This window comes from Dendronephthya gigantea, unplaced genomic scaffold, assembly GCF_004324835.1.
Source record: "Dendronephthya gigantea isolate DGI-Jeju-01 unplaced genomic scaffold, DenGig_1.0 000190F, whole genome shotgun sequence".
Classification (NCBI taxonomy): domain Eukaryota; kingdom Metazoa; phylum Cnidaria; class Anthozoa; order Malacalcyonacea; family Nephtheidae; genus Dendronephthya; species Dendronephthya gigantea.
In genome coordinates, this window is record NW_021163200.1 from 249,397 (window position 1) to 275,464 (window position 26,068).

Consider the following 26,068-nt stretch of genomic DNA (forward strand, 5'->3'; position numbering starts at 1 on the left):
CCAATGCTTCTTTTTCCTGGCAGAAGGCTATTGATCACGCCAAAATATCAAACGGCACCCCACAATTGATTGAGCAACTGCCAATTATATAAAAACGGCGGGTATTTATCAAAAGTGTACGAGATTAACAGCTGGCGTAATCCGGATTTCCAATGCTCCTTTCTTGGCAGAAGGCTATTGATCACGCCAAAATATCAAACGCGACACCCCACAACTGATTGAGCAACTGCTAATTATAAAAACAATAATATTCGTCACAATTGATAACATTGCGCGCGCACTTCCCTGACTACCGTGTTCCAAAAGCGTAACTATTTCGTTTATACAGCAGTGACAAGCACCGAAGTTTCCAAGCCTTGGTTCTACTTCATTTGCACGAAAAAATCTTTCGCCTTTTACTAAAGGTTTCCGTGGAGGTGAACAACACAATGGGCCTAAAGGTATTTTTTGTCGCTCGCCGGATTTTCCAGGCGGGTGTTTATCAAAGGTGTACGAGATCAAAAGCTGGCGTAATCCGGATTCCCAATGCTCCTTTCTTGGCAGAAGGCTATTGATCACGACAAAATATTAAACGACATCCCACAATTGAGTGAGCAACTGCTAATTATAAAAACAATAATATTCGTCACAATTGATAACATTTCGCGCGCACTTCCCTGACTACCGTGTCCCAAAAGCGAAACTATTTCGTTTATACAGCACTGACAAAAACCCAAGTTTCCAAGCCTTGGTTCTTCTTCATTTACACGAAAAAATCTTTCGCCTTTTACTAAAGATTACCGTGGAGGAGAACAAGACAATGGGCTTAAAGGTATTTTTTGTCGCCGGATTTTCCAGGCGGGTGTTTATCAAAAGTGTACGAGATCAACAGCTGGCGTAATCCGGATTCCCAATGCTCCTTTTCCTGGCAGAAGGCTATTGATCACGCCAAAATATGAAACGACACCCCACAATTGATTGAGCAACTGGTAATTATAAAAACAATAATATTTGTCACAATTGATAACATTGCGCGCGCACTTCCGTGATTACCGTGTCCCAAAAGCGAAACTATTTCGTTTATACAGCACTGACAAACACCAAAGTTTCCAAGCCTTGGTTCTCCTTCATTTACACGAAAAAATCTTTCGCCTTTTACTAAAGATTTCCGTGGAGGAGAACAACACAATGGGCCTAAGGGTATTTTTTGTCGCCCGCCGGATTTTCCAGGCGGGTGTTTATCAAAAGTGTACGAGTTCAACAGCTGGCGTAATCCGGATTCCCAATGCTTCTTTTTCCCTGGCAGAAGGCTATTGATCACGCCAAAATATCAAACGGCACCCCACAATTGATTGAGCAACTGCCAATTATATAAAAACGGCGGGTATTTATCAAAAGTGTACGAGATCAACAGCTGGCGTAATCCGGATTCCCAAAGCTCCTTTCTTGGCAGAAGGCTAATGATCACGCCAAAATATTAAACGACACCCCACAACTGATTGAGCAACTGCTAATTATAAAAACAATAATATTCGTCACAATTGATAACATTGCGCGCGCACTTCTCTGACTACCGTGTTCCAAAAGCGTAACTAGACAGATTTAGAAAAGACGACGCGGCGTCTAAGACGACGTAAGATGGCGCACGATTACCGGGTCGAGGACGCCGTCGTGTTGTGAGTAAAAGTTATTTAGATTTGCAAAGACGAACCAAAGAAGACGGGCGTTTGCCATCGAACTTCGATAATAATTTCTTTGTACTAAAAGTTTAAAACGCTGAGACGAATCGTCCTTGCACGGTGCTATATTCTTCGAAAGAAAGGCTGAATAGAGAAAATATGGAATGCAAACATTCAGACATATTTTAATATGCATTGACATTTGCGCGATAAGTGACTTTACGTATCTAGATATTTTCTTTCTTTATAACAGTAATATTGTTTAGTTTATCCTTTAGGCTTTAGTATATTTATGACATGTAAAAACGTTTACAAATCAAATTTAAATCGTTTCTTTTAAATTTCTTGTGCTATCGTCATGATGTCGTGATTTTTTACGCTTAAAGTTTTTGTATTTCGTAAACATTGCATATTTTAAAATTATGGCGGCTGGTGGTCTTGAAGCTGTCAGAGATGCTTTGATGGTTGCTAATGCAGAGAATATAATTGACGACGAAGAGTTTGTATTGCTGTACGAATACAATCAATCGAAGCAGGTTTTTCCGCATTGGAAATTTCAAGATTTTGACTTGGAGAGTTGGGATGATGTAGAGTGCAACACAGAGTTACGGTTTGAAAAAAAGGACTTGCCCACATTGATGAGATGTTTACAAATCCCGGAAGAGCTAGTCTGCAAGCAAGGTACCGTCTGCAGTGGCATGGAGAGTTTATGCATTTTCTTGAAGAGGTTGGCCTACCCTTTTTGGTATACAGATATGGCATATCGGTTTGGTCGGAGTCCTCCTGAGTTATGTCTTATATTCAATAAAGTATTGGATATTGTTTATGAGACACATCACCATCGACTAGAAAGCTGGGATCAGCCCTTCCTATCGCCGGACCAACTGCACAACTATGCCCAAACAGTACATCAATGTGGCGCCCCTTTACACAATTGTTTTGGATTTGTAGATGGGACAGTCAGAGGGATAACACGACCAAAGTACCATCAACGAGTCATGTACAATGGCCATAAGCGTGTGCATGCCATTAAATTTCAAAGCATTGTTTTGCCAAATGGTCTTATTGGTAACCTTTCTGGCCCGTATGAAGGAAAACGTCATGACAGCATCATGTTGCAGGAGTCTGGTGTCCTACCTAATCTGAGACGTGTTGCCTTCCACAATGGTGTGCCACTTTGCCTCTATGGTGACCCTGCCTACCCTTTGGGAGTGCACCTTCAAGCACCCTTCAGAGAAGCTGCACTAACCCCTGAAATGGAAGCTTACAACAAAGCGATGAGTGAACTCAGAGTGTCAGTGGAATGGATGTTTGACAACATAACAAAGTATTTCAGTTTCATTGATTTTAAAAGACAAATGAAAATACATTTAAGTGCTATTGGTAAAATGTATGTTACTTGTGCATTGCTTGAAAATACTCGAACCTGCCTTTATGGTAACATTGTGTCAACTTATTTTGGACTTACACCACCTACTTTGCATGAATATTTTTGGTGAGTTTCAAATTATGACCAAACTGTTTTCAGATTTTTTTCTGAACACTAAGTTCTAAGACAAAGTTCTATTATGCTAATTATAAACAATTATAGTTGAAACATATTTGTTGAAAACATTTGTTTAATAATTGTTCAAAAATTCAATTTCATTAATTATAAATGCAATCAATGTTGAATAATATATTACAACATTTATGTAAAAATATGAATAATTTTAAAATATAAATATTGCTGAATAAAAATTTATAACTTCATGATATGTAATTGGTAATACTGTAAATCCTCTATTAACTTTTCAGAATAATTAATTATTCAGAATTTCCATCAACAATAACCTTCTTCAGCATTTTGTTGTACAAACATGATTTAATAGAAGATTTTCAGTAAACAATTTAAAAACACTATTTGTAAATTATCAATGACTTCAATGTCTCAAATAGTAATTTGTAACAATATTAGATTAAAGTAAGAAAATTTTAATATTAATTGTTTTTTAATAAATTTGCCAAGACTTGTATTTGTTGTTGTTGTTGTTGCATTATAGATAACATTTGTTGCTGCAGCAGGGCAAATTGTTCTTGTTGTTGCTGTTGTTGAACTTGTTGGTCATACCTGAACTGATGGAGCTGGGCAGTGCTATTCTCATGCATCAACTTCATCTGTTCCACCAACATCATCCTTTCTTCCTTCATGCTGTTTTGCTGTTCTTGCTTCTCTTTCAGTTCTTCCTCCCTCATCTTCTTGTTCATCTCTGCCTTCTCTCTCAACCATTCCAATGTCTCACCTGAGGACCTTCTCTTCCTAGTCTCTTTATTATTTCCTTGCCTCTTTTGCGTCTCTCCAATTCGCTCCAAAGCTCTTTGCCGCATCTCTAATGCCTGCCCCCTTTCTTTCTCTGCTGCAGTTTTCTTTTCATCATCTTCTTCCTCTGCTCTCCTTTCTGTTGCCTCGTTTATCTCCACCAACTCCTCCAACAATCTCTCCTGTTCTGACAGCTCCTCAACACTGATTCCACTTGCTCTCTCTTCTTGTGCCATTCTGGCTTTGTGTCTTTTCTCCAGTGCCTTGAAGTGGTCACGGACAGCTCGAGAAGTGACTTCTACATTTTCGCATGTGGAGCCCAACTTGCTTGCCACCAGTTGCCAGCCAGCCCCCCTGTCCCTAGACTTGGCTTTGTGTTGAAGGACGCCTTCGGCAGCTATCTCTCTCAACAAATGAATATCCTTCTGCTCATTCCAGGTGAAAACGCGTCTAAACATAGGAATAAAAATAAACTAAGGCATTGGTACTAATAGGCCAAAGTTAAATAGAAACTAAAATGCCTATGTGGCCTATGTGCATAAATAGCTTTTACTTCTTGTAAAATTAAATATATTTGTAAGTTCACAGTATTATAACTTACTTTTTTTTCAAGCTGCTATCCTCCATAGTGAGATGACAGACGAATACAATTTGAATTATTATAAAATTTAACTCTAAACGATATAAATAATAAAAACACTGTTAAAACAAAATTACAGTTGATAAATACCTCGCTATATGATCGAGTCTTCTGACCCGATATTTTAATATATAGTTATATGTTTATGTTTTATATATTGCATTAAAACTTGTACGAGAAAACAATGTTAATGAATGTAAACACTAATACTAGTAAAATATGTAAAAACATCTTCATTTAGTCCTGCAAACAGCTCATCATTTCAATAGTTGATTATTTTGTAGTTTTTGTTCGTATTGTATTTCTTTTGATCTTTTCAACCAAATTTATGTACGACGGAAACGCTTTGGCGGAACCAGAAATATTTTTTGCACAAATGCTATTTTAATTTATGTGCATAAATGCATCCGTAAATGCGCACAATATTTTAAAAGCATAAAAAATAAGCATAGTAGACAATTATTTATAGAATTCTTTATTTCGTGCGTCCTTTTACGTACCTTTTCTGGAAAAAAAAAGCACTTTGAGTTGCCGTCCTAAACAGGACGTGAAAAATAGATTTTGGCGTCCTGAAAATCTCTGTGACGACGTCGCAATCAAGACAACGCCATATTTTCGCGCCAAAATACGCCATCTCAGTGATCTCACGTCGTCTTAGACGCCGCGTCGTCTTTTCTAAATCTGTCTACTATTTCGTTTATACAGCAGTGACAAGCACCGAAGTTTCCAAGCCTTGGTTCTACTTCATTTGCACGAAAAAATCTTTCGCCTTTTACTAAAGGTTTCCGTGGAGGTGAACAACACAATGGGCCTAAAGGTATTTTTTGTCGCTCGCCGGATTTTCCAGGCGGGTGTTTATCAAAGGTGTACGAGATCAAAAGCTGGCGTAATCCGGATTCCCAATGCTCCTTTCTTGGCAGAAGGCGATTGATCACGCCAAAATATTAAACGACATCCCACAATTGATTGAGCAACTGCTAATTATAAAAACAATAATATTCGTCACAATTGATAACATTTCGCGCGCACTTCCCTGACTACCGTGTCCCAAAAGCGAAACTATTTCGTTTATACAGCACTGACAAAAACCCAAGTTTCCAAGCCTTGGTTCTTCTTCATTTACACGAAAAAATCTTTCGCCTTTTACTAAAGATTTCCGTGGAGGAGAACAAGACAATGGGCTTAAAGGTATTTTTTTGTCGCCGGATTTTCCAGGCGGGTGTTTATCAAAAGTGTACGAGATCAACAGCTGGCGTAATCCGGATTCCCAATGCTCCTTTTCCTGGCAGAAGGCTATTGATCACGCCAAAATATGAAACGACACCCCAAAATTGACTGAGCAACTGCGAATTAAAAAAACAATTATATTCGTCACAATTGATAACATTGCGCGCGCACTTCCGTGATTACCGTGTCCCAAAAGCGAAACTATTTCGTTTATACAGCACTGACAAATACCCAAGTTTCCAAGCCTTGGTTCTCCTTCATTTACACGAAAAAATCTTTTGCCTTTTACTAAAGATTTCCGTGGAGGAGAAACAACACAATGGGCCTAAGGGTATTTTTTGTCGCCCGCCGGATTTTCCAGGCAGGTGTTTATCAAAGGTGTACGAGATCAACAGCTGGCGTAATCCGGATTCTCAATGCTCCTTTCTTTGCAGAAGGCTATTGATCACGCCAAAATATCAAACGACACCCCACAATTGATTGAGCAACTGCGAATTAAAAAAAAACACTTATATTCGTCACAATTGATAACATATGCGCGCGCACTTCCGTGTTACCGTGTCCCAAAAGCGAAACTATTTCATTTATACAGCACTGACAAACACCGACGTTTCCAAGCCTTGGTTCTCCTTCATTCACACGAAAAAATCTTTCGCCTTTTACTAAAGATTTCCGTGGAGGAGAACAACACAAATGGCCTAAGGGTATTTTTTGTCGCCCGCCGGATTTTCCAGGCGGGTGTTTATCAAAAGTGTACGAGATCAACAGCTGGCGTCATCCGGATTCCCAATGTTCCTTCTCCCTGGGAGAAGGCTATTGATCACGCCAAAATATCAAACGACACCCCACAATTGATTGAGCAACTGCTAATTATAAAAACAATAATATACGTCACAATTGATAACATTGCGCGCGCACTTTCCTGACTACCGTGTTCCAAAAGCGTAACTATTTCGTTTATACAGCGCTGACAAGCACCAAAGTTTCCAAGCCTTGGTTCTCCTTCATTCACACGAAAAAATCTTTCGCCTTTTACTAAAGATTTCCGTGGAGGAGAACAACACAATGGGCCTAAGTGTATTTTTTGTCGCCCGCCGGATTTTCAGGCGGGTGTTTATTAAAAGTGTACGAGATCAACAGCTGGCGTAATCCGGATTCCCAATGCTTCTTTTTCCCTGGCAGAAGGCTATTGATCACGCCAAAATATCAAACGGCACCCCACAATTGATTGAGCAACTGCCAATTATATAAAAAAAATTATATACGTCACAATTGATAACATTGCGCGCGCACTTCCGTGACTACCGTGTTCCAAAAGTGAAACTAATTCGTTTCTATAGCACTGACAAACACCGAAGTTTCCAAGCCTTGGTTCTCCTTCATTCACACGAAAAAATCTTTCGCCTTTTACTAAAGATTTCCGTGGAGGAGAACAACACAATGGGCCTAAGGGTATTTTTTGTCGCCCGCCGGATTTTCCAGGCGGGTGTTTATCAAAAGTGTACGAGATCAACAGTCGGCGTAATCCGGATTCCCAATGCTCCTTTCTTTGCAGAAGGCTATTGATCACGCCAAAATATCAAACGACACCCCACAATTAATTGAGCAACTGCGAATTAAAAAAACAATTATATTCGTCACAATTGATAACATTGCGCGCGCACTTCCGTGATTACCGTGTCACAAAAGAGAAACTATTTCGTTTATATAGCATTGACAAAAACCCAAGTTTCCAAGCCTTGGTTCTTCTTCATTTACACGAAAAAATCTTTCGCCTTTTACTAAAGATTTCCGTGGAGGAGAACAACTCAATGGGCCTAAAGGTATTTTTGTCGCCCGCCGGATTTTCCAGGCGGGTGTTTATCAAAAGTGTGCGAGATCAAAAAGTGTGCGAGATCAACAGCTGGCGTAATCCGGATTCCCAATGCTGCTTTCTTGGCAGAAGGCTATTGGTCACGCCAAAATATCAAACGACACCCCACAACTGATTTAGCAACTGCTAATTATAAAAAAATAATATTCGTCACAATTGATAACATTGCGCGCACTTCCGTGACTACCGTGTTCCAAAAGTGAAACTATTTCGTTTATACAGCACTGACAAGCACTGAAGTTTCCAAGCCTTGGTTCTCCTACAAAAAAATCTTTCGCCTTTTACTAAAGGTTGCCGTGGAGGAGAACAACACAATATGCCTAAGGGTATTTTTTGTCGCCCACCCGAAAATAGGGCGAAAATAGGGTGATCTCATTGGTCGAGAGCTCACGTTACAACTTTCTAATCGCTTGTCCAATCTCCTTTGGCTTCTATCTATCAAAAGATATGCTTTTAATACCAAATTGTGAAAAATGAAAACATACGAGGCTGATAAAAAACTTTAGTCACAATCGCATATTTTCACCTTTGAGCCTAATCAAAGCAGTGCATAACAAAAGAACAAAAACAATTAATCACGAACATGTTACAGCTTGCACTGGTTTTACAACATGTTTATTGCGATTATTTACATTTACACTTTTAAAAAGAGATTATGCGTCATGCCTTCAACTTGACCACCATCTCTATATCGATAGAGTTAACATCGCCGCCGCATTGCTTGGAATGTTCTCCTGATGTGATTTATTCCTACTTACCATGCATTGGCGGGTAGTTTATTCGGAAGCAAAATTCTTCAATTAAGTCCTAAAGGGAGTTAATTTTCAATGGTTTTAGTCCCAACTTTCAGAGGTGAGAATATGCGATTTTTACTAACACTTTTTATCAGCCTCCTATTTGCTCATTTTTTTTATCATTTGGTATTAAAAACATGTCATTCGATAGTTAACTAAAAGCCTAACCTTTCCGAATGTGAAAAAAATTCATTTGCTGGAATGAGTAGTTCACGTACAATAGCGCCCCAAAGTTGGATTACCCTTTTTTTATACACCCTGTGAAGCATAATTTGATGCGTGCACATTATAAGATTAAGCAACAATATTCGCGTTAGCTTGTACGTGCGCTTCATTAGCTCAGTGGTTAGAGCACTGGTCTTGTAAACCAGGGGCCGGTTGTTCGAAAGATGGATAACTTATCCAACGGATAAATCTGCTATCCAGTGGATAGTTATCCATTGGATAATAACGCGTTGCACGAAGCGTGGATAGTGATCGAAGTGGATAGCTATCCAATAGATAAGGTAAAATTTACCGGAAGAAAACAGGATTATCCTGAAATTTCGTACCACAACGTCAGCTGTTGCTAAGCATTTACAACATTGAATTCATAATCATTACGAATTCTCGAGTATAATTACTGAATGGAAAAGACTTGAACAAGTGATTTAATCGAACTTTGCACTTCACATCATAGTGATTTTATTAATCAAACACATTGCAATTTTATTCCTTGACCTTGCAACGCTTTGCCTTTCGGTTCCATAGCTAATTTAGGAACACTATTTTAATGTTCGTGAATGAAATTACTTAGATATTAGCAAGTTTCCTTGGAATAGGTTGAATCTTTCTTTGCATATTCGCGTTTATAAACTGATTAGAAGCGTATAGTAAATTTACCGCCTGTTATAAATGCGAGGATCTCCAAAAAATCGCCGCTCGGAACGGAAAGTGTAGGCAACGTGAAACGCGCTGCGACAAATTGCACTTCGAAAACATTTTTAATAGTGAATACAATCATGATGTGTATTAGTTTGTTGAAACACAGTAACAGGAATATGACATTTATTCCTATTTTATAAAATGTTTACAGTGTTACCTTGTATCTTTGAATTTATCCACTGGATAGTGGATTTAAACCACCTCCGGACCTTGGATAAATTTATCCGGTAGATAGCGATTTTTATCCGCTGGATAAAGTTATCGAAGCTTCGTGCGACGGAAATCACACGCTGGATAAAACTTATTCGTTGGATAGCGACTTATCCGTTGGATAGCGACTTATCCACCTTTCGAACAACCGGCGCAAGGGGTCCAGAGTTCAACTCTCTGGTGAGGCTCTTGTTGTCATACTTTTGTAAATTATGCAACTATAGCTATTAACTAGGCAACTATATAATTAATCGTATTCAGAGTCCGAAGTGCTAACCATTACACCACAGGACATAAACACCTAGAAAAATTACTGAGAAATTCCTGGCTCTACAGTATATCTAACACGCACATTATAAGATAAAGTAATTATATTCGCTGTATTCCAGATTTGGACTCCCGTTTTACAAATTTATAGGACATGCATGTGTCCCAGAGAGTCATTGAAAAAACACTAAACTGCAAGGATTATTTATCAAGCAAACGGATTGTTGCAACGAAAATAAATTTGGGTTTTTCCCCGAGCCGGCGCGAAGCGCCGTGCGAGGGTACTAATTCCGCGGGAGATTTATTACACCCGGGTATTGTGACAGAACATAGCAGAATCCAAAGCTGCTCAAATTCTATGTCGTGGACCGTGGACGTTCAAGTGGTCATGGTACTTGTGCGCATGCGTGAAATGCGAACGAGTGAGACCAGTGAACTCTAAAAAGACTGGAACGATAACTTGGCCGCCATCTTTGAAGCCAGCACTGATGGCCGCCATGAAGGCCAAGAGTTGAAATTACACCACCAAAACAACGCCGGTTTTTATACACAAATCCATCTCATCTGATCATGAATAAAAGCTTAAAATAAGCATTGACACTTAGATTTACTAAAAAACAAGTTTATTAACGTGAAAAGTGCAAACCTATTTTTTTGCGAGTTGAAGGCGAAGTTTTTTTTCGGCCCGTTCAAATTCTTTAAATATTTCAAGTACAAAGCTGGTACCTCGCCGGTTTTTACAGTAAGATGATGCGGATTACTAGGTCTATCCAAAAATGGTAAATTCGTTGTTTAAAGTTGAAGTGGTCAATAAAAATTGCACTTTCTGGCAATTTTGCCAAAAAAACGATTTTTACGGAATTCTCACTCGCCCAGTTCTTTTGAAGGCTTGATTTGCTCGCGCGGCTGCCGCCTTAATCAGCAAATTATATTCAAATCGGCTTCATCCAATGACTAGTCTTTATTGTTGATTATGGTTCCAGTCTTATTAGAGTCACTGGTAGACCACTGAGCTATAAAACCTGGAGGACCGGCTCGTCATTTTTCAGTAACTTCGCCGCCATCTTTTTGAACCGAAAACATGGCGGACTCGCCTCTGCGCATGCGTAGAAGCTGCTGCTGACGCCACATGGTCCTAAATGGCCATGGTAGTTACCTCTGACCAGGCTCAAATCCGAGCCTGCTTTGAAAACATTCCCCTCCTGGATTTTTTTAAAAAAAATTATTTTGTGCGAAACCTTGTTGTTTTCGATATATTTTATATATAGTACGAAAAAAGATTCAAGATGTATACAAGTCGTACACGTTGTTTTACCAATACCAGGCTAAATAAGATATAACCTCAAAAGATGGAAAAAAAACGTCAACTACCTCACCGGTAATTTTCATTCTTCCGAGTTTCATTGATTTATTCATGTTTAATATTTACAATCCGCATGAAATCCGATTGATTTTTGAACTTCTAGAGGAAACGTCTAAGAATTTCTTAACTTTTTGTATGCCAGAAATTGTTTGGATCTGTTATGGAGATAAATTGAAGTTTTCTAAACTCTAATGCATTTATCAACATTTTATGTGCAGAAAATACAATTTCAGCTATTCAGTCATATTTGATTTATAGCATTGCTCATTTAACATTCCTGATCATGGATGCACCTTGATACAGTCTAATACCTGTGATATTGTCCATTGTGACAATGATTAGTAGCCTACATATTGAGAATTGTATTTCAGAATTTATAGCTGATATGTTACCAACTGGTGTAGGTTTTCTTTTACTGCAGTTACAGTGATTTCATGTTTCAAAGGAACTTTCACAATGAAATGGGGCTTATTCACTCTCTTATGCTGAATTATCCCCATTAACTAGCCCTCTTGGGGGGGGGATGATTTAGGAAATTATTTAAGAAAGGTTTCTTGTTATTGATTTGAGACACAATCCACACAATGAGTCAATGTTTGTATTCATTTATTTGAATTAAACTGTAAGAAAAAGGTTAAAATTAAATCAATATGGCATTATCAATGAGCAGCTCATGTGTATGATACATTGCATTTTGCTCTAATTCAATATTTCAGAACAAAGGAATGAAAGGATGCAAGCCATCTCTTGCCTTTTTTCCAATTGGCATCATATGTAATAATTAGCGTAACGAGACGGACTCGCGAGATTCACGCGCGACGTGAAACATGTGTTGTGTAGAGTTGAGAGTTTAGAACGAACTTCTATAATTTTGGAAGCGATATATTTTGTAAAATTTTATGTTTGATTATTATAATTTCATCATTTAAATCGAGTGAAGATCTTATTTTACATCATGGTCCTTCGAGCCGGATAGAATTCGGATAAAAATTGAAAATGTCGAGTGAAAAACAGATTCGAATACGTGGCGGGCATCGTGCTTACGTTAGCAAACTTATTGAGAGTGTCAACGGAATTATCGAGCATTTTAGCGGATCTACGAGCGAAAGAGAAAAGTTAGAAAGTCTCAAAGTAACTTTGAAAGATAAGAAAGAAATTCTTAAGAGTATCGACGAAGCTATATTGGAGTCAACGAAAGATGAAGGTATTAATAAGGAGATACTCGAAGCCAGTGATATCGGTGAGTCTATCAATCGAGCATGTGTTAAGATAGATAATGCTCTGAACCCGGTGAACATTAATATGGCAACCCCGTCTTCAAACAATTCACAAACTGTGTCAAATAGCAGTCCTACTAATATACAGCTCCAGCTATTAAAGCTAAACTACCAAAGTTGTCATTAAAGAAATTCTCAGGGGATCCCAAATCATGGCAGTCTTTTTGGGACAGTTTTGAAGCTGCAGTACATAATAATAACAGTCTATCCAAAATCGATAAGTTCAATTACCTGAAGAGTTTGGTCGAGGGCAATGCCGCTTCAGCTATAGACGGTTTTGCACTAACTGCAGATAACTATGAATCAACAGTCCAATTGCTTAAAGATAGATTTGCAGACCCCCAGATCATCATATCGAGTCACATGGAAGAATTATTAAATTTACCAGCTGTGAGTGACATACACAAAACCAGGAAAATTCGTCAACTGTACGACTCAATTGAAACCCACATTAGAAGTCTTAGAAATCTGGGAATAGATTCTAACTCATATGGAAGCCTTCTTGTGCCACTTATTGTCAATAAGCTCCCTGAAGAAATGCGCCTTATTGTTGCCCGAAATTTAGAGAGGAATGAGTGGAACATTGACCAACTGTTGCGTAAGTTTAAGTTGGAACTTGAAGCCAGAGAGAGATGTAATACCATGTCAGAACGTAATTCATCCAAACCATTTGAAAATAAAGTGCGATTTAGAGGGAAACTACCCCATTCATCATCAACCCTGTTATCGAGTAAAGGTCCATCAACCATACCCTACTGTAGTTATTGTTCGGAGCACCATACATCAGCATCGGGCCCTATTGTGACGGATAGAGCTGCCCGTAGAGCAATTTTAAGGAAAAAGGGAAAATGTTTCTTATGCCTGAGATCTGGTCATATCATTAAACATTGTGATTCTCATTATAAATGCCAGAAGTGTGGTGGTCATCATCATCTATCAATCTGCGAGAAGAATGACAGTAAACCCCCTGCCCCGGGAAGCGAGGCAGACCAACAACATAACCCTGAACAAAGCCAGAAAGATTGTAAGCTCAAACCCAAACCAGACAATGGACAGGAAACCCAAAGTGAAGCATCGACTATGTATGTTGAGAGCAATACAGCGGTTCTTTTACAGACAGCTCAAGGTTTAGTGGGTGAAGTTGGAAGTAATGCAGACAGAAAGCATAACGCTAGAATTGTGTTCGATTCGTGTAGTCAGCGGTCGTACATATCGAACAGACTCAGAAATACCCTGAATTTAGAGACGGTTGATTCAGAAAACCTACTTATAAAGACCTTCGGGGACGAAGCCCCTAAAGTCCTAACATGCAATAGAGTTAAGTTTGCAATAACAGATACCGAAAGGAATGATATGTTGATGGATGCATACAGTGTGCCTACAATATGTAGTCCGATTAGCAATCAGTCGATTAAAGTAGCACTTGAAGAATACCCGCATCTTCGTGGTTTGAATCTTGCCGACAACCCAGGTATGTCTGATGATGATGTACAAGTGGACATATTGATTGGTGCCGATTACTACTGGAAATTTATAACTGGCACAACAAAGCGTGGTGGGAGCCCTGGTCCAGTAGCTGTCCTTACTAGACTTGGATGGGTACTGTCTGGACCCGTGATCAAAGGGAATCAAGAAAACCGCAGCTGTTCCGTCAACCTCAATGGTACTCATGTCCTTCGCATCGATGCCGAACCAGTTACGACAACCCCAACCGACCGATTGCACGACCAATTGCAAAAACTGTGGGATCTAGAAACGTTGGGAATACGAGATAACGAGCCTACCACCGAGTCAAAGTTCATGGAAGACATAAGCTTTAATGGAAACCAGTACGAAGTTAAGCTACCCTTTCGAGAAGAGCACCCTCTACTACCAGACAATCATGTGGGTTCTGTGAAACGGTTAAACTCTTTGCTAACCCGATTGAAAGCTAACCCCAATCTTCTACAGGAATATGACAATATAATAAAAGATCAAATCAAATCTGGTGTCGTAGAACCTGCTGATGATGTCCTTGTTCCAGTTGGAAAAGTTCATTACTTACCACATCGTGAGGTTGTCCGAGAAGATAAGAATACAACGAAGGTCCGAGTCGTATATGACGCGTCGGCAAAAAGCCCTGAAACGAGTTTAAATGACTGTTTGCACACTGGACCCTCTCTCAATACCCTAATATTCGATATTCTGGTTCGATTTCGCGCGTATAAAGTGGCGATGATCGCTGATATTGAAAAGGCGTTCCTGAATATTTCTATCTCGCCAGAGCATCGAGATTATTTGCGCTTCTTTTGGATTGATGACATTCATGACTCAAACCCGAACATTGTAACTTTAAGATTTGCCCGACTAGTGTTTGGTCTCACATGCAGTACAGCCATTTTGAATGCTGTACTACATCATCACCTTGTCCAATATTCCACCATTGATCTAACCTTTGTAACCAAAGTGTTAAAATCCCTCTATGTGGATGATCTTGCATCTGGATCACACGATACAGAGTCAGCCTTAGAGTTAGCTAAGAAAATCAAAACCCGATTTTCCGAAGGAGGTTTAAATATGCGCAAGTGGCTGAGTAACAGTAAAGAGTTGATGACAGAGTTTCAAAACGATCCACAATTTTCAGAAAGTCCTCAACAATCATCCAATTTACCGAGTTCAGTGATGGAAGAAGATCAAGGATATTCAAAGTCTGTCTTAGAATCCAAACAACTTAATTCCCATCCTCGTGTTTTGGGTCAAGTATGGAACCCCCAAACGGACACGTTAATTATGATTTTTTCTGCCGCCTTGAAGAACGTTGAGAAAAATCCAATCACAAAGAGAAACATTCTAAGCGTTGCGGCAAAGTTTTATGATCCATTAGGTCTTATATCCCCAGTAACCCTTCGGTTTAAACAAATGTTTCAAGAGTTGTGCAAGAGTAAAGTAGACTGGGACGAACCACTTAATGATGAATTTTGCCAAGAATGGACTCAAATTGTTCAGAAATTGAAAGAAGCAAACCACATGAGTATCCAAAGATGTTATTGTCCAGAAGCATTTGCTAGTGAAGTTAAGTCAGCCGAGTTGCATTCATTTGGAGACGCATCTGAAAGTTCCTATGGTGCATGTGTCTATCTTCGATGTGAACATTCGGAAGGTATTCATTGTGATTTAATTGCTTCAAAAACGCGAGTTGCCCCAATGTCGAAACAAACGATTCCTCGGCTAGAACTATTATCGAGTCTCGTAGCATCACGGTTAACCAAAAGCGTAAAGGAAGCATTGAATGACGTTAAAAAGATCGATTCAGTTACATATTGGTCCGATCTACGGTCGTACTAAGTTGGATACGAAATTCTAACAAAGAATTCAAACAATTTGTCGAAAACCGATTGGTAGAGATAAGAAGACTAGCTCCCCCAAAGTTATGGAGATACGTCCCTACCAAACAAAACCCCGCAGACATTGCATCACGCGGAACAACAGCGACCCAACTTGCAGAAAACAAATTGTGGTGGAACGGTCCTGAATATCTAATAAAATCTAATGAACATTGGCCATCTCAACCCCGTAATGTTCAAGAAGACGATTCAGAGTTAAAGTCTCCACGAATAAGCGTTATTACAACAGCCGTTAATGTTGCACAAAATCCAAGTATCATGGAACTGATAGATGTTTCGAAATACAGTAGTATTGTAAGATTACTTCGAGTGACAGTGTATGTTTTACGCTTCATTAACAATTTTAAGAAACGTGCAAAGAATCTTGATACCACTCTCGGTTTGATTACCTGTGAAGAAATTGACAACGCAGAACTAAAATGGATAAAAGACATTCAGTATCCAATGACCAAGCAAGCAAACTATGAAAAGGTAAAGAAGTCCTTAAACTTGTTCAAAGATAAGAATGACATTGTACGATGCCATGGGCGAATACAAGAATCACCCTTACCCTACGATACGGAAATACCCTATCCTTTTACCAAGTGATCATTACTTTACGAGACTAGTTGTTCTTCGAAGTCACGAACAGGTCATACATAATGGAGTTCGAGAAACTCTAACGCAAGTTCGATCCAAATTTTGGATAACGAAAGGTCGCCAGGTCGTGAAAAAAATCATGTCGAAATGCGTAATTTGTCGACGATTAGAAGGTCCACCTTACGGTAATCCTGAAGCGCCACCATTACCAGAGTTTCGTTTAAGCAACGAATTAGCATTTTCCAAGATTGGCGTCGACTACGCAGGTCCCATGTATGTGAAGGACATGTATAGTCAATCGAAAGATATGCACAAAGTTTACATATCCTTATACACTTGTGCGAGCAGTAGAGCTTTACATTTAGATTTGGTTCCGGACATGACAAGTGAAGCTTTTGTTAGAAGTTTAGAGCGATTCATTGGACGACGTGGAATCCCAGCACTGATTATTTCGGATAATGGGAAAACGTTCAAGGGAAAAGAAATCAAGAACTTTATAGCGTCTAGGGGTATTAAATGGAGATATATTGTAGAAAAATCCCCTTGGTGGGGAGGATTTTATGAACGCATGGTCAGAAGCGTTAAAAGATGTCTAAAGAAAGTCTTGCGGAATGCTAGGCTCACTTACGAAGAACTTCTGACATTACTAATTCGAGTAGAAGGAGTCCTGAACTCTAGACCATTAACGTATGTATATTCTGATGAAGATGAACCGCTAACCCCCTCGCATTTGGTGTTAGGTAAGCGAATACTTACGGTTCCAACGCAAGTAGAGATCGACGCAAACGACGAAGGAAAGAACGAATTGTTGAAGAGAAAGAAGTATCTTAAGAATGTCCTAAAACACTTTTGGAAAAGATGGAAATCGGAGTATTTGACTCAACTGCGTGAACAACATCAGCCAAGCAAGAAAGGCGGCCCAAAAATCAAGGTCGGAGACGTCGTTTTAATACAGGAAGACAATGTTAAAAGATTAAATTGGCCCATCGCAGTAATAGAAAGTTTACTTAAAGGAAGAGACGGAAACGCTCGAGCAGCGACAGTAAGGATGTTCAATAAAGCTGGAAAACTCGCGACGACAAGAAGAGCGGTACAAAGATTGTATCCAGTTGAAGTGAACGATAGTGAACGTGAAGTGACAGCTGAGTTTCCAATTACCTTTGTCGAACGAGCAAAATCAGAGAATACGGACTGAAACTGTACTTACTGAAATAAATTATTTATGGTTGTTTAGTTATTAGGTTGACAGACATTTCTGATCTGTCAAGGTGGGGAGTATGTAATAATTAGCGTAACGAGACGGACTCGCGAGATTCACGCGCGACGTGAAACATGTGTTGTGTAGAGTTGAGAGTTTAGAACGAACTTCTATAATTTTGGAAGCGATATATTTTGTAAAATTTTATGTTTGATTATTATAATTTCATCATTTAAATCGAGTGAAGATCTTTTACATCATCATATTCCTGCAAAATAAGAGAAACCTGATAAGTCTCACTTTCACAAAGTGAGTACAAGTACAGAAATTATAGCTATTAAACCATGATAAATCCTGTCAAAGAAAATATAAGGCTTTAACTGCCACTCCACTGACTCAGTGGTTGTTAAATAACCTGCCTGAACCCCTGCCAGGTCAGGCAAATAAATCAATATAAAGTGACTAGTATGTCATGTTTAGCTAGAAATATACAGTCTGCCACATACCCACAAACTTATAACTTGTATACATTCTACTAAAAGTTGGCTGTTTGAAAAAATTGCATTATGAAAATTTACCAAAAAGGCTGACATAAAAAAACTAGTTCACTGTAACATACAATAAAACTTTTATTGAATTAATAATTATGAAATCAAAATATGTTGTTGGCAAACATTTTTGCTTTTCATAACAGCAGTTTTGATAGACTTACTGGCTTTGAGCTTTAATTTTGAGTCGTATACTAGTTATATACTGAAGTCCAGACGGAAGAAACGAAAATATTTCAAAAAGATTACCTGATTCTCTTCCGATAAACATTTACTACATCACAAGTAGATCAAGAAACCACAGCTTCGATAATTTGTAAAACAGGGAAATCCCGGAAACGGAAGAAACAATTTTAATTATAATTTATTATCTTAAAAACAAAAAGGTAGGAAAAAATTATTCACCGAAAACCAAAAGTATTTTTTATCAAAAACCAGGAGGGAGATGACTTTTTTTTGTCTTTGGATCGCGGTTTGTCAGCGGTAACTACCCAGGCCATTTAGGACCATGTGGCGTCAGCAAAGCCTAAAATCCGCAATCTTTTTGGCTTCACTTGATGATGGCGAGCCGGTCCTCCAGGAATTTATTATAGCTCAGTGGTGTAGACCAGTTCATGGGTTGTTCACTGGTGTAGACTAGTAATCAACGAACGTTCTGATTGGCTAAGACAGAAAGTTTGTAATTCAATGAGAACGTCAGCAATTTATATTAACTGTCATTTCGTAAACATTTTTGTAAAAGCGTTTGATAAACTTTGTGCAAAGAAAGTAAAACGAGAAGAAACAAGATATATGAAGCATGACAGTTAGCAAAGATGAACGTGGATACGGTCAAGACAAAGCCGTGTAAGAGGAATAATTCATAATCTGCAAACTTATAAATGTTTTCAAAGACAAAGGGTACGTGTTTACTTTGTTTATTTCGTATTTGTTTCGCGATAAGAATGAGCCGTATTTGTATACTTTTCGGCTTTGTATGCCGTTCATTTGTTAAATTTTCAGCTTTTTCTGCAAACGCATAAACCTGTGAAGGGCTATTACACCTTTGCTTTAACTTCAAAGAGTGTTTTTGAAAGTGTAATTTGAATTTTGGTATCAAAAATACACACTATATTTATAAAGTATACTGAAACTTTTAGCCGCCGGCGTTGACTGCAATTACAGAATAAAATAACATTTGAAGTTTTTTCTTTGTCTGTGAAGATTTTGTACTGTTTTAATCGTTTGAAACTTCGATTTTAAACGTTACTTAATTGCTGGCATGGTATAATGCAGCAAAATTGAACGGGCAATGTTTACACTAGCTTTGTGATTATTTTTGTATTGAATGATGGAAACTTTAAGACTGATTTGAGTTTTGTGTCATTTCATAATATAAAATTTAGGTCAGGTTAACTCAGGAAATTGTGCACTTGGTTTGAAATAGCGAGGGGTTGCTGCATGCATGTAATTCTAGTAATTCACTAATTAGTACGATAAAAATGTTGGATTTTTTTTTCATTTATAAAAGAAAAGGGAGCGAAAGGAGTTGAACCACTGACCTCTCAATCTGCAAACGAATGCTCTACCACTGAGCTACACTCCCCGATCGTGCATACCTGTGTAATGCTATTCTCCTAGGTACCTGAAAGAACATTTCCTGCTGTTCTTACCTTATTCGAAATAGCACAAGTTTCATATTCATGGCATAAAAGCAGTGTGTAGCAAGCAGGGTGGCGCAGTGGAAGCGTGCTGGGCCCATTACCCAGACGGTCAATGGATCGAAACCATTTCCCGCTAAAGTTGTCATTTCAATAAAAATATTTTTCAGTGCACATTCTAGGTGTCATTTTTTGTTCAGAAATGTAATTTTTCTTAAATGGAGTGTAGGAGAAAAGCCTGAACTCAAAAACTATACTCCCCGATCGTGCATACCGGCATGCGCTGATATTTTCTCAGATACCTGTAAGAACATTTCCCGCTTTTCTTAACTTATTCGGAAAAGCACAACTAAATAAAGGAAAATACAGATCTGTGTATATATCCATGGCATAGAAGCAGTGTGTAGCAAGCAGGGTGTGGCAGTGGAAGCGTGCTGGGCCCATAAACCATGGCCTGCTTGCCCGTCTAGCTTGAAAGAGAACGGTCTTAACAACAATTTGCCAATGGTCTAGTTAATGACTAAGCTGTATTTTCTTGTGAAAAAAGTGGTACGTGTTCCCGTTCCAACATTAGATGCATTCTCTCAACTTAATTTAAGTATCAACCTAATAAGAATATTGTGTTGCATTGTGAGCTAAGAATTTGCATCAATGTAGTTATATCAACAGTGTCCACGACTGTTTTTCCATGTGCCTCATTAGCTCAGTGGTCAGAGCACTGGTCTAGTGGACGAGTGGTCCGGAGTTCGAATCTCTGACGAGGCTCTTCACATTTTCCACTTAAACTCAATAAGTATCTACCTAATATAAATGAGTTTTGTGATTGGATTTTTGTAACAATAGTGAACAATGTTTACGATTCGTTCTTTTGGAAATCAATTTCTATAATACTTACTTGTGTTTTATTGTGCTTTTTTATCATTGCGGTTCAACAGGCAATTATGTAGTCGTGGCCGAGTGGTTAAGGCGACAGACTCGAAATCTGTTGGGATATTCCCGCGCAGGTTCAAATCCTGCCGACTACGACTTTTGTTATGCAAGTGGAATTTCGTGGCCGTTTCATTTCACGTTTGCGAAACCATAAAAAAGCACCATAAAAAAGTCGCACGAATTCATTTTCCTGTTGTTCAGTACTTGTATATGATGATTGATAAGGTCTTCATTGTTGACATGTCTACAACGTCTACATTTATATACTAGATCTCCTCCTTGAATGTATATTGATAGGATTGATACCGCATGGGAAAAGTTTTATCGGGAGATTGCAACTTGAGTTCAACACTGCTTTTTTTCTTGAAAGAAAGAAACTCAATCCCGAAAAAATTTCAAGTTTTGAGGGCAATCAGGGCTTGCACGGGAATCGAACCCATGACCTCTTGCACCCAAAGCGAGAATCATACCACTACACCAGCAAGCCTCACCTGGAGAAATTGTTCATTATCTTTAAGTAATTTAAAAAAATTCCGGTATATAACATGAATAACTAAGGTTTAATAGACTTCCGTCAATTTGTGCTGGCGGAAAACATCCCATTTTGCTGTTGAAAACGAGCCTATAATTTCTGAATAAAGGTCCTAGTATATAGGAGAGATCCTAGAATAAAGGTCCTAGAATAAATATCCTAATAAAGGAGCAATAATTTCTGAATAAAGGTCCAAGAGGACAAGAGGTAATTTCGCTCTAGTCCAATCACCATATGTTTATTTACAATTTTAGTAACCGAATCAAAATGCATATAAATTTTACCACTTGCGTTAAAAGGATATAATATTAACCATTTCACATCAAGTATTAAAAATTTTAACTAGTCTGACTGGTATATGTTTTGAAACGAAATTCCACCTAGAGGCAATTTGTCGTGTTATATGAACATCTTTCGGAATAACAAGAGTCGTAGTCGGCAGGATTTGAACCTGCGCGGGAATATCCCCACACATTTCAAGTCTGTCGCCTTAACCACTCGGCCACGACTACATAATTGCTTATGAATCGCCTATTTTTCTTTATTACTAGTAGCCTGGAACTTACCTGTTTATTTTACCACAGATTTTACGTCATGGGCACATTAATAGGTTCTCTGGAATTGCTATATGCCTTCCCAACTGCTTTTCAATTGGCAGCAGAATTTTGGAATTATAATAAGACTGAGAAGTAAAGGGTGTCGTGGAACTCGCGGTGACGGTCGCCGGAGGCTTTTATCGTAGGAATTGATTACTGATAGAAATCAGGCAGTTCACAGAGCGTGTAAATAGATCATGCATCAGGTATTGAGCATTCAGCAGCATATACGAGATAGCAATTCAACTGCAATCAATGGCTGCTAATTCCGATTTCGAGCCTGAGCTGTTTTGGTCATGGACGTTAAGTTTTTATTTTTATTAGTTGTTCTCTACGGTATAAGATATTACACGCTTTTTTATTTCAAATTAGAACTTATTTAAGATGAGCCTACACAAGAAGTTTCATTATTTACCATGCACAAGTTTAGGGTTAGGTATACGTTACCTATATGAACAAGCTTTGCTCCTGGTTGATGATAACAATAGAACAAAATAAAATACAATGAATTAGTATAGAAATCAAAATTTTACTTTTTGAGTTTAGGTGGATAATTTGAAGAGCCTCGTCAGAGATTCAAACTCTGGACCCCTGGTTTACAAGACCAGTGCTCTAACCACTGAGCTAAAGAGGCATGCACCCGTAAAAAACATGCGTGGACATTGTCATAATAATTACATTGATGCAAAATGCTAGCGCACAATCTTTGTATGAGGTTGATACTTAGATTAAGTTGAGAGAGTGCATTTAATGTTTGAACGAGAACACGTACCACATTTTTTTCTCAAGAAAATACAACATAATTAGACCATCAGCGAATTGTTGTCAAAGGCCGTTCTCTGAGCCAAGTTACTCTGAGTGAAAAAAGACTTGTAGGAATCTTAAATCACTGTTAACACGATAACAAACTAGGTTTTAACCCTAGAGTCTAGAACGACGGAATTGATTTCATTCAGTTCTAAACATTTTTACCGCGGAGCTGAACTATAAGACTACACAAGAAGTTTCATTATTTACCATGCCCAAGTTTAAGCGGTAGGTACGTTACCTATATGAACAAGCTTTGCTATTGGTTGAAGATAACAATAAAACACAATGAAACCCAATGAATTATTATAGATATTGATCTATAAAGAACAAGTCATGAAACTTTGTTCAGTATCATTATATACAAGAAGCCGGTCAAAACACTCGTTCAGGTTCGTAGATACTTATTAAGTTTAAGTGGAAAATGTGGAAAACCTCCTCAGAGATTCGAACTCTGGACGCCTGGTTTACTAGACCAGTGCTCTAACCACTGAGCTAAGGAGGCACCCAGAAAAAAAGCATGCGCAAATAGAAATGTAAACAAATGTTTCAAAAAACGTATTTTGCAGGTAAATTTTTTCACGGCGATTATTGAATGCGTAATGATCACAAATATTTAAGTCTTTTACTCACCCTTACCCTCACCCTGAGTACAATGCATGTCAAGGTAAACGTACTGGTTTTATGTGTGGAATGTGTTCATCTGGCTATTCAGAGGCTCTGTGGTCAACAAACTGTACTTTAACACGAAAATGCAACGACCATTGGTTCTGGATTGTATTTCTAGTGTATGTCTTCTTAATGGCAGCTCTCGTCGTTTTCAAACCTCCAATGATAAAATATTCTTTACGACAGATTTTTTGGTTTAAAAAGTTTATAGTTGGCAGTCGCTTTGCAAACTGGCAAACGGCTTTACACCGTTACGTTGATCTGGTCCCTGAGGGTGACACTGAACAAAACAATCCATCGCTGTCTTCATCAGAGCAAACAAAACAGATAAAAGACAATTTTCTGGTTTATTAGAGTCATCTTTTATTTCTACCAAATATCACAACTTCTTCTCTGGTCGACTTCACTGACCGAATTCTTTGAATGTGAATTTCTCACGCCCGTCCTTGGTTCTTCAACTTCCAACCAGGTGTAACAAACCATGGTTATGTCTGTCCTATTCCAGGTCTGACACCAAAGACAAAGCTTCTTTTCAAAGTTGTTCCGGTCTTCGGGACGCTCGCTGCAATCTTTCTTCTCTATGCCTTCCACGTCCTCATTTGTTGCAAGAGAGGTTCTCTTCGACCTAATATTTCTCCCTACTTTCAAGCCAGCGTCAAAACAGTGTTCCTTGGCTACGTGACCCTGGCTACTGTCAGCATTTCGCTAATTCGCTGTGTCCCCGTTGCAGGCGAGCTCAGATGGTTCTACAATGGGAACGTCGTATGCTACGAATGGTGGCAATATGCATCGTTCGTTTTCAATGCCATCTTTGTCATTCCATTTATCTTCGTTCTCGCTTGGATTCCGTTCAAACTTTACCATCATAAAATAACGGTTAGAAATTTCCTCCTAGCTGTGGTTTTTCCTGTGTCATTCTTGTTCCAAGGGATATTTCGCATCGCATGTCGATCTAAAGACGAACATGCCGAGGAAAGCGAAAATTTGAGCGCTTTAAAAGAGTTGCTTCTAGGTCCATACGCACAGCCAAATGAAACGAGCAAGCGTGGAGCTTTGTATTGGCAGAGCATTTTGATTGCTCGTCGATTTATTTTGGTTGTAATCTTTTGCGTGGTGACCGAGCCATCCATCAGATTATTCTGCATGACGCTTTCTTGCATTGTCATCCTTTGTCTTCATCTCAAAATTAAACCATTTCAAAATTCTTTCTTGAACAACCTCGAGTCCGTTTCCTTGATTTTTTTGATAGTCTTAGGTCAGATCAACCTGTTTAGGTCCGTGTTTTCTAGTTCTCATCAAAATATCGAGGGACCTTTCGTGCCAGTTTTCAAAGCTTTCAAATGGATGGAAGTTCTTATTTTAGGGATGTTTCCTGCAATTCTTGTTCTTCTTGTATGCTTTGCAATTATTTCGATATTTGCTCGTTTTCTTTTCGTGTGCAGCAGGGCGTGTCTTAAGTGTTTTTCCAAACTTTGTCGCAAAAGGTGTTTGCGACGTGATTCGAATTCTAGTTTTCTGATAAACGTTTGTGACAGCAACGATGATGAATAGTGAGACTTGTCGTGTGTATGATAAGATACTTGCAAAATTAAGTTTAGTTGATAAAGTTGATTTTTTCTAGCCAATTGGCAATTAACATAATAAAAAAGCAGTTGTATTGTGACATTGGAGAGAGAGAGTTTTAGTTTGACGTTTACGGCAAACCGCAAACCGCGGTTTCACGTTGCCGTTGTTACAAATTTGACTTTAGTTGCGGTCATTACCAATACCTTATGTTAGAACGATTCAACATTGCCATTCAGTAAACAGTTTCGCTGTTAAATTGCTTTTAGCTATTTCTAATGCTTCGGGGTTTTTAAATCAAATGTTACACCTAGTGGTTGAAAAGAACGTCAATTTTAATAAGCGACTATCGAAATACGATATCATGGTAAACCGCCCATATTGGCAGTCGCGTTATTGAATAGTGGTAGTCGCTTTCTTAAAGAAAACTGGTAAACTTTTTGAAGACAGGCGGGAAAATTAAAACAAAAAAGCGAGACACTATTGCAATGACAATTCGCTGAGGTAAACGAGGTACGTGAAAATACACTCCAGCGGTTGAAAACGTGAACCGCAAACAAGCTGCGGTTTGCGGTTAGCCGTTGAAGGCAAAACGTCAAGCTAAAACTCTCTATAGACGTCAAGCTAACGACAAACGGCTAACTACAAGTCATATTACTAGTTTAGGGCTTCCTATTTAAAACACGCGTAGATCGTGTTTTTTCACACCTAAAACACTCGTGTCCTGTTTTATATATGATAAAACACCTACTCTTGTTAATTGTTTTAAATAGTATATAATTAAAAATAATTGCCAAATGCAGAATCTACAGCAATCCATGTAATTGCCCAGTGATGCCAGTAGTGTCTAGCCTCCTCCGCAGGCATCTCTAGTAATAGCAAATGTAGGCATTCTTCCTCGATATTCACAGCACAATCCACAAGTAATTTACACTGCACAGAGTTGCCTGCGAAGAAGGCTAAGTAGTCCGAGTAGTGTGAGTACTTTCAGCGCGCAGCATCGCAAGCTTACGCCTAGATAGGCGTCTTGTTTAATTAAAAATACATTTATTCCATATTTATGAAAACATAAATTTATAAATTTCATCAAA

The 26,068-nt window shown here is 38.6% G+C and overlaps 3 protein-coding genes, 15 non-coding genes and 1 pseudogene across 18 annotated transcripts; 14 read left to right on the top strand and 5 right to left on the bottom strand.

Moving 5' to 3' along the window:
• Positions 1 to 351: 351 nt before the first annotated feature.
• On the top strand, positions 352 to 474 carry LOC114538662. Its single transcript, XR_003688813.1, has one exon. It is a non-coding gene; the product is annotated as a U5 spliceosomal RNA (small nuclear RNA).
• Positions 475 to 722: 248 nt separating this feature from the next.
• On the top strand, positions 723 to 840 carry LOC114538656. The gene has a single exon (XR_003688807.1). It is a non-coding gene; the product is annotated as a U5 spliceosomal RNA (small nuclear RNA).
• A 250-nt stretch (positions 841 to 1,090) lies between these two features.
• On the top strand, positions 1,091 to 1,213 carry LOC114538634. The gene has a single exon (XR_003688787.1). It is a non-coding gene; the product is annotated as a U5 spliceosomal RNA (small nuclear RNA).
• A 2,425-nt stretch (positions 1,214 to 3,638) lies between these two features.
• Positions 3,639 to 5,028, bottom strand: LOC114538621 (UPF0746 protein DDB_G0281095-like). The gene is made up of 2 exons (XM_028559748.1): positions 4,559 to 5,028; positions 3,639 to 4,407 (listed from the first exon to the last, which is right to left on the bottom strand). The coding sequence occupies exons 1-2, from the start codon at positions 4,582 to 4,584 to the stop codon at positions 3,639 to 3,641; spliced, it is 795 nt and encodes a 264-aa protein (XP_028415549.1). The 5' UTR covers positions 4,585 to 5,028.
• A 297-nt stretch (positions 5,029 to 5,325) lies between these two features.
• Positions 5,326 to 5,448, top strand: LOC114538663. The gene has a single exon (XR_003688814.1). It is a non-coding gene; the product is annotated as a U5 spliceosomal RNA (small nuclear RNA).
• Positions 5,449 to 5,696: 248 nt separating this feature from the next.
• Positions 5,697 to 5,815, top strand: LOC114538644. The gene has a single exon (XR_003688796.1). It is a non-coding gene; the product is annotated as a U5 spliceosomal RNA (small nuclear RNA).
• A 250-nt stretch (positions 5,816 to 6,065) lies between these two features.
• On the top strand, positions 6,066 to 6,189 carry LOC114538664. Its single transcript, XR_003688815.1, has one exon. It is a non-coding gene; the product is annotated as a U5 spliceosomal RNA (small nuclear RNA).
• A 250-nt stretch (positions 6,190 to 6,439) lies between these two features.
• Positions 6,440 to 6,562, top strand: LOC114538651. Its single transcript, XR_003688802.1, has one exon. It is a non-coding gene; the product is annotated as a U5 spliceosomal RNA (small nuclear RNA).
• A 250-nt stretch (positions 6,563 to 6,812) lies between these two features.
• LOC114538671 lies at positions 6,813 to 6,936 on the top strand. The gene has a single exon (XR_003688821.1). It is a non-coding gene; the product is annotated as a U5 spliceosomal RNA (small nuclear RNA).
• A 251-nt stretch (positions 6,937 to 7,187) lies between these two features.
• On the top strand, positions 7,188 to 7,310 carry LOC114538640. The gene has a single exon (XR_003688792.1). It is a non-coding gene; the product is annotated as a U5 spliceosomal RNA (small nuclear RNA).
• A 248-nt stretch (positions 7,311 to 7,558) lies between these two features.
• LOC114538650 lies at positions 7,559 to 7,680 on the top strand. The gene has a single exon (XR_003688801.1). It is a non-coding gene; the product is annotated as a U5 spliceosomal RNA (small nuclear RNA).
• Positions 7,681 to 7,942: 262 nt separating this feature from the next.
• LOC114538674 lies at positions 7,943 to 8,055 on the top strand (annotated as a pseudogene).
• A 4,196-nt stretch (positions 8,056 to 12,251) lies between these two features.
• LOC114538622 lies at positions 12,252 to 15,856 on the top strand. Its single transcript, XM_028559749.1, has 2 exons — positions 12,252 to 12,495; positions 13,320 to 15,856. Exons 1-2 carry the CDS (start codon positions 12,252 to 12,254, stop codon positions 15,854 to 15,856), a joined length of 2,781 nt encoding a protein of 926 aa, XP_028415550.1.
• A 777-nt stretch (positions 15,857 to 16,633) lies between these two features.
• Positions 16,634 to 17,689, top strand: LOC114538623. Its single transcript, XM_028559750.1, has one exon. It carries the CDS (start codon positions 16,634 to 16,636, stop codon positions 17,687 to 17,689), a length of 1,056 nt encoding a protein of 351 aa, XP_028415551.1.
• Positions 17,690 to 20,823: 3,134 nt separating this feature from the next.
• On the top strand, positions 20,824 to 20,905 carry Trnas-cga. The gene has a single exon. It is a non-coding gene; the product is annotated as a tRNA-Ser (tRNA).
• A 320-nt stretch (positions 20,906 to 21,225) lies between these two features.
• On the bottom strand, positions 21,226 to 21,297 carry Trnap-ugg. Its single transcript has one exon. It is a non-coding gene; the product is annotated as a tRNA-Pro (tRNA).
• Positions 21,298 to 21,772: 475 nt separating this feature from the next.
• Trnas-uga lies at positions 21,773 to 21,854 on the bottom strand. The gene has a single exon. It is a non-coding gene; the product is annotated as a tRNA-Ser (tRNA).
• A 645-nt stretch (positions 21,855 to 22,499) lies between these two features.
• Positions 22,500 to 22,572, bottom strand: Trnat-ugu. The gene has a single exon. It is a non-coding gene; the product is annotated as a tRNA-Thr (tRNA).
• Positions 22,573 to 23,177: 605 nt separating this feature from the next.
• Trnat-agu lies at positions 23,178 to 23,250 on the bottom strand. The gene has a single exon. It is a non-coding gene; the product is annotated as a tRNA-Thr (tRNA).
• Positions 23,251 to 26,068: the final 2,818 nt, after the last annotated feature.

Bases quoted from the DNA above. Each gene is read 5' to 3' on its own strand.
- LOC114538621 (XM_028559748.1), bottom strand. From the start codon at position 4,584: ATGGAGGATAGCAGCTTGAAAAAAAA. The intron at 4,408-4,558 runs GTAAGTTATAAT...TCCTATGTTTAG, and splicing joins GATAGCAGCTTGAAAAAAAA to ACGCGTTTTCACCTGGAATG.
- LOC114538622 (XM_028559749.1), top strand. From the start codon at position 12,252: ATGTCGAGTGAAAAACAGATTCGAATACGTGGCGGGCATCGTGCTTAC. The intron at 12,496-13,319 runs GTGAGTCTATCA...ACCATACATCAG, and splicing joins ACTCGAAGCCAGTGATATCG to CATCGGGCCCTATTGTGACG.
- LOC114538623 (XM_028559750.1), top strand. From the start codon at position 16,634: ATGTCGAAATGCGTAATTTGTCGACGATTAGAAGGTCCACCTTACGGT.